The sequence below is a fragment of the Apostichopus japonicus genome, chromosome 3, assembly GCF_037975245.1.
Source record: "Apostichopus japonicus isolate 1M-3 chromosome 3, ASM3797524v1, whole genome shotgun sequence".
In the NCBI taxonomy this organism is placed as follows: Eukaryota; Metazoa; Echinodermata; class Holothuroidea; order Aspidochirotida; family Stichopodidae; genus Apostichopus; species Apostichopus japonicus.
The window spans coordinates 10,041,838-10,048,091 of record NC_092563.1 but is presented as its reverse complement, the minus strand read 5'-3'; the positions used below and the strand labels follow the sequence as shown (position 1 = coordinate 10,048,091).

Below are 6,254 nucleotides of genomic sequence, written 5' to 3'. Positions count from 1 at the left end.
TTAATACCAAGAAATATAGAATCTTTTTTATACGCGTAACGTGCATACGTTAATTGTTACGTTCGACCTTATGTTTTTCAAACCTCATGTTCTTGAGATGCACACAGAGTTTCACATTTTGGGGATTAATATAACACTGTGATGGACACTGTGATGTCTCTATTCAATCCATATTAAAGAATGCTGACATTGCAAAAAACAATCAACAGTATCTTCCGGGAGCTGATTTACTCATTATTTTACGCTTATTCGCAATTTTTTTTTTTAATGATTATCAAAAAGATAATTCATTTTTTTGTGAGATTAACTACACCCATAGTGACATAAAAATACTCTTGGAAGATTTTGAGCAAGAGTGACCATGTATAAACCTTTCTAGCAAGCTTAATTTCTTTAACCCAATGACCTAAATAGTTAGGCAATCTCTGATCCCCACAAATCCGCATGTAAGACTCTTCCGGCGTGACAACCTTAAGCATACCGTGACCTATTCCGTCTTGTTTACTCTTCAAATATGCCTGTTTGCTTCAAGACGAACCTTTAGACCTCCTAACTCTTACAAGCTACAAAATTGGCCAATTCAGGAAAGCAAATGGTAACCGACTGGCATTTTGTTGATGCTATTCGTGTGGACCAGTCAACGCGGAAGGACACAGTCATTTGAGCTTCCGGTATCGCGTACTGCAAGAGGACAGTGGCATCTAAACTGTCGTCACCAGTTTGTGGTAGATTCTATAATACAGGAATGCTACGGCATTATCACTGGACGCGATTCGGAAGACACATGTACACTGTAAGGCAGCAATATCTCTGTACTAATAAATGCCAGCCAAGTACATAATCATCATAGGTTATAAACATTTCCATCCTGCCTTCATTTCGTTTTGAACACCTCCTGGAAACCATAGCATACTTGGTAGAGAGAAGGCGCCTACTAAAGGATCACACAGGTCGTGTTGTTTAAACCTGCTTGATAAATTGCATAACGATCAAGGAGAATCAAATAGATGGCACTGTAACTATTCTGCATTCGATAGGATTGGATTTATACAATATAAAGGCCTGTAATTTAATCTGCCGGTATCCATGTTAATCGTTTCGTGTTAGGATACCATCATGTTCGTCTGCCATTTCAGCACTGGTTTCCGCTTCATCTAGACATTAACAATCGGTGTGTTCGACAGATATATGCTGTCTACCAGGGGAACGCCTAACGTAGGAGAACAAGATAAACCGTATTCCGTTACACGTGCGTCTCATTTATTTCAGTCTTTATGCGTCAAGCACGCTTCTACTTTGATTCCTTTGTAACAATACCTGATTTATAAGGTGCTGGACCGGGATGCATGTGTACAGGTCGGTGCTATATAAGGTGTTGGAGGAGGCATGTGTACAAGTCGGTGCTGTGGTCTTGGGGACTTATTTCGATTAGGACTTTGTGATATTAGAATAAAACATTCAATCCGGATTCCATTCAAGCTATGACGGGCATTCACTTCTTTCTTTTAGTGACATCCTTTAGCATTACGCAAAAACACCCATTTCCTCAGAACATTCGAACGGTTTTATTTTGAAGTAATCGTCGGTTTCGTTTTAAAGTAATAATCATGTCGACCCAAGCACCTCCGATACAGGTCTTTAAACTCGGGCTTTTACGCTGCGCTTTAAACTGCTCCATTACTGCTCTGATTCTGTCACTTGTCTCAATAGCATTAGCCTCTTATGCTCTCAGTTTTAACGTTATTCCCGTCCCAGTCAGGTATGCACGCTACTTCTCTGCGTCTGGACAAGCTAATCCACTTCCAACTGGTCACTTTAACCCTCGACAAGTAAATGTGAAAGCCTATAACTCGGATGGAGTTCGTGAAATGCAGACTTCATTTCTGTCCAACTTTTTCAGGCGTATAAGGAGCTATGACGACACAACTATCATATTTCAATCTATTCCTCTTTGTGGTGGAGATATTTTCCCTGGTTTGGTCGAGAAGCTTGTCAGATCTGATGGTAAACCTCGTTTCTTACACGTAGCTGAATTTACAGACCAGTACCCCTCTTTACCCAACACGTCTGACTCTAAATCTTCTTCCCAACTTGAAATCTTCACGAAACAATTTATCTTAAAATCACCGAAGCCTCTATTTTTATTCGTGGAACGCGGAGGTTCAGTGCCAATTATTGAAGATAGGAAAGTGCACTACATTTCATTAATTTGTGATCCAGCTAGTAGATTAATTGAGAATTATCGTGTTGATCACATGGGAGAAGATGCGCAACTACAGTATGCACTTCCAAAAGGCTTACGAATGAGGACTAAACCGATCTCTTTTGAAAGTTGCTTCAAACAAAATTTACCCGAATGCTATGGAAACCAAGTCCAGTCGTTTTTGTTACAACATTTCTGTTCTGATTCAGCCAAGTGTAAGTCTCTTAACCTTAATGTGCCATTACAGACATCTCTCGATGTAGCCAAAAAGTATACGGCGATTGGACACTTAGAAGAATTTGAGCCATTTTTAAAACTCTTAGAGAAAACTTTACCGAACTATTTCTCAGGAATTTTAGACGTTTTTGCTCACGATGATGATTTTGAAGCATTTCGATCAAAGAAAAGCCCACTGGAGGGAGAAAATCGACCGCACGTTACAGAAGATTTATTCAAAGAGTTACAGCAGCATATATGGCCAGATTATGGTTTCTATTGGAAAATTAGAAAAATGTTTAATGTATTGCCAAATACTTAAATGTCATTAAATCGATCAAATGTGGCGCTGATATTGAAGGAATGAAGAATTTCACACCAGCCTTAATATATCTTTTCGGATATAAATAATTCTTTGTAGTTATCTACATTATAAATGTAATTTAATGTTTGAACTCCGTGAATATTAATTATGGCTTTCAAGAATCTTTGCGTACTGGTGGAAATCACTAAAGCATGGAAGCAGGGGTGGAGTGGGTGGAGTGGGTGGAGTGGGTGGAGTGGGTATCAGTTCTTTCCAACCGGTGAGAAGGTCATACAATGATTCTCTTAGCTTTTCATATGTGTTTCCAATGCGACGGTAATTGACTAAATCAAATTCATCACGGTACTCTTTTGTGATTTCAAGACATTAACTGTTATGTGTATTTGGTCATATCACTCTAAGATTCGTGCACAAATCTCTACCATTTAAAATGGATGAAATAGAACCTCCATCCTTTCATCACCTCTGATATATCCGCTTTTCATTTACCACTGTCATATATAGTTTAAAGCATTTACTCCATATTATTATTATTACCTTCAGTTGTTCAACAGGGAACTCCCTCTATAGCTCCGTCCATTATTCATTAGCATGTGCATTATAGTTATGGATTTTGATGCCATATAACTTTATTGTATTTAAATTTCCTCATGAATGTAGGAAGAAGCATATCTGTGTCCTCTATGAGATGGCCGCATGAAGTCAGTAGAAATTATGAGCTAATGACATGAACTAATATGAACTAAACATGAACCTTTGATACTTGGTCTGCCTATATTTAAGGAGGAAGGGATTGGATTTTGTTTTTGGAAGATAATGTGGTATGAGCCAAATCTTAAGTAGGCACAGACTCTTCCGGTACTTGAGAGATTCGTGATTGTTATGTTTAGTTGCCTTAGAAGACTCCTCCTCTTCCTCTTCCTCTCACAGCGTCTCCACAAAATGTGAGCATTATTTGAAATGTCCTTCTCCTCGAAACTTTTCTTAGGTTTGCGTCGTTTGTTTTCGTTTAATGTAGACATTTTGGAGATTACATGAAATGATAAACATGTCTGTTTAGCCTAAACAGATAGGTTAGGCACGTTCTCCCCTGAATACACATGCATGGTCTAGCCTACATATACCGATGGTACGGATACTGTTTAACACTAGTGCACGGCATTGGATTATTGATTGCAACACATCTAGAGTTCTTCAAAGTCATAGGCATTCAGTCTCTATTACCATATTTGTATTGAGCTTGTAAGTGGTCTAGAGTACACAAAGCGCGTTACGAGTCGCACATTCCAGGTCTCACATTTAGTTTATGTAATCACAAACGTTCAAGTGTGGTACAAACAAGTATGCATAATGCTGCCTTAAAGGAGTGTGCCTGGAGGATTATAGAGAATGGTCCTCTGACTCCAAAAGAAGACATCATTAATGTTAATATTGTATTCATTCTCAGGGCTAAAGGACATCTCTTCTCATGTTGTAATATATATACAGGGATGTGCCCAGGATTTCCTGAGTGCCGGGTATACTGATCGCCGTCCTGGGGTCGATTTTTGAAGGTGCTCAGATGCCAAATGCTGGCACTTGTGTAGCTTATTAAGCACATACACAAGTACTAGTTTTGCTAACAATTTACATTTTTTTCATTTTTGTTGAATATATAGTTAGGAATGTCGGGATTTTAGATGAAAATAGTGCTGGGCGGGATTCACAATTTTTAAGACAGTGCTGGGCAGTAATTTTTATTGCTGGGCGGGGCCGCCCAGTGCCGCCCAGCGTGGGCACATCCCTGTATAAATATAGGCTATATATATAGGCTATATATATAGGCTATATATATGTAGGATATATAAAGGCTATATAGGCTATATATATATAAATACATAAATACATATACACATATGTGTATATGTATATATTGGTCATCTGTGTTCTGAATTCATCGATGTCGCTCCCCCAAATTGCTCCTAGCAATTTGTTATCAAATCACAAACGTGTAATCAAATAACAAACGAGGAAAGTTGCAGGTTTCTATATATAGTGTAAAGTAGGAGCACATGACAAATATATTCAATATAAGGTTGTTCAATGCTTTCTAACTTTGTTAATGAATTGTGATAGTATATAACCGCGAAGTGGTCGTAAATTTATATGACACTAGCTATATCGTTGAGGTTTATGTTATGATGGTATAGTTACAACTATACGTTAAGACCTGTGTTTAATCTTTCTGTTTTACTATATTCTTATTTATTGGGTTTCTGAAGAAATAAATCTCGAGTATATGGATATACCATGTTTTTTATATCAACAACAGCAAAAGCGTTTGACAAAAGAAAAACATATTTCATGAGCACCAATAGGTTATAATGATCAACACCACCCCCCCCCCCACCCCCACACACACCACAGAGCTCTTCTCTCCCATACAGGGCAAACGCTTTATTTCCGCAGCAACAATTAAAAGCATTTTTTCACGAAGTGATCTTCAATTGAATTAGCTCAAAGGAATAAAAGAACAAACACTGCCTGTTGGCTTGTACTGGCTGGACATCCTAAATTTGTGTCTTACTTGTTGGGCACACAACTTCATGCACTAAGCTCAGACTTTTACCCGTATAATATCTACGAGTATATCGTTATATATGTATGGAACTATCTTGTCCAAACAAATCGGTGTAAAATGACTCGTAAAGAAAAAAAAAGATCATGTTGCATCATAGCAAACACGACTCTATATACTATCATCCGTACAAGCCGGACACTATTCCCTGCCACACCGGCTCTCACTCAGCCGTCTGTAACTTCTTTGCAAATTTCAATATTTTTGAAAGTATTCGCCAGCAATATATATATTTATATATATATATATATATATATATATATATATATATATATATATATATATATATATATATATATATATATATACTCAGGTATGATCCATAGTTATATATATATATATATATATATATATATATAAGTCAGCTATACGACATATGCAAATTATACTATATATAAGTGGTAACTGACTGTAACTTCTAGGAGCAATTTATGGCAATCTATATATGTGCATAGAATACACTGTAGTGGTACGAACATCCCTGGGCAACGTTTTAAACGTTGGCGGTATTAGTGCTATATATACGGTGTTATCCAATGCATTTAGCCAGTCTATTTGAGGGTCCACGTGATGTCCCCCTTCTAACTCGTCGGGTTCTTATTGGCATGTAGGCCTACATATACTGTACGGAGCCCACTCGGAAGCTGTAACGGTGTCTGAGAGGCCGATCCATTTCCTTCTGTTAGCGAGTTGTGCCAAGGTTAATTGTTTTATTGCTCAAAGGTTACGACAATTACCTTACTTGAACTTTTAACAGGTATATATACGATTGTACCAGGAAAACAATTGCAGTATCGGTTTATGCAACTGAAAGATTGTATATACAATGTGCTTCTCATATGGGGCCAAGTTTTCCCATTTCTATAATCCATGAAATGCTGTTTAGACTAATA

The 6,254-nt window shown here is 37.6% G+C and overlaps 1 protein-coding gene across 1 annotated transcript; it reads left to right on the top strand.

Annotated features, from left to right (window-relative positions):
• Positions 1-526: 526 nt before the first annotated feature.
• LOC139962785 (uncharacterized) lies at positions 527-5,576 on the top strand. The gene has a single exon (XM_071963110.1). The coding sequence runs from the start codon at positions 1,608-1,610 to the stop codon at positions 2,739-2,741; it is 1,134 nt and encodes a 377-aa protein (XP_071819211.1). The 5' UTR covers positions 527-1,607; the 3' UTR covers positions 2,742-5,576.
• Positions 5,577-6,254: the final 678 nt, after the last annotated feature.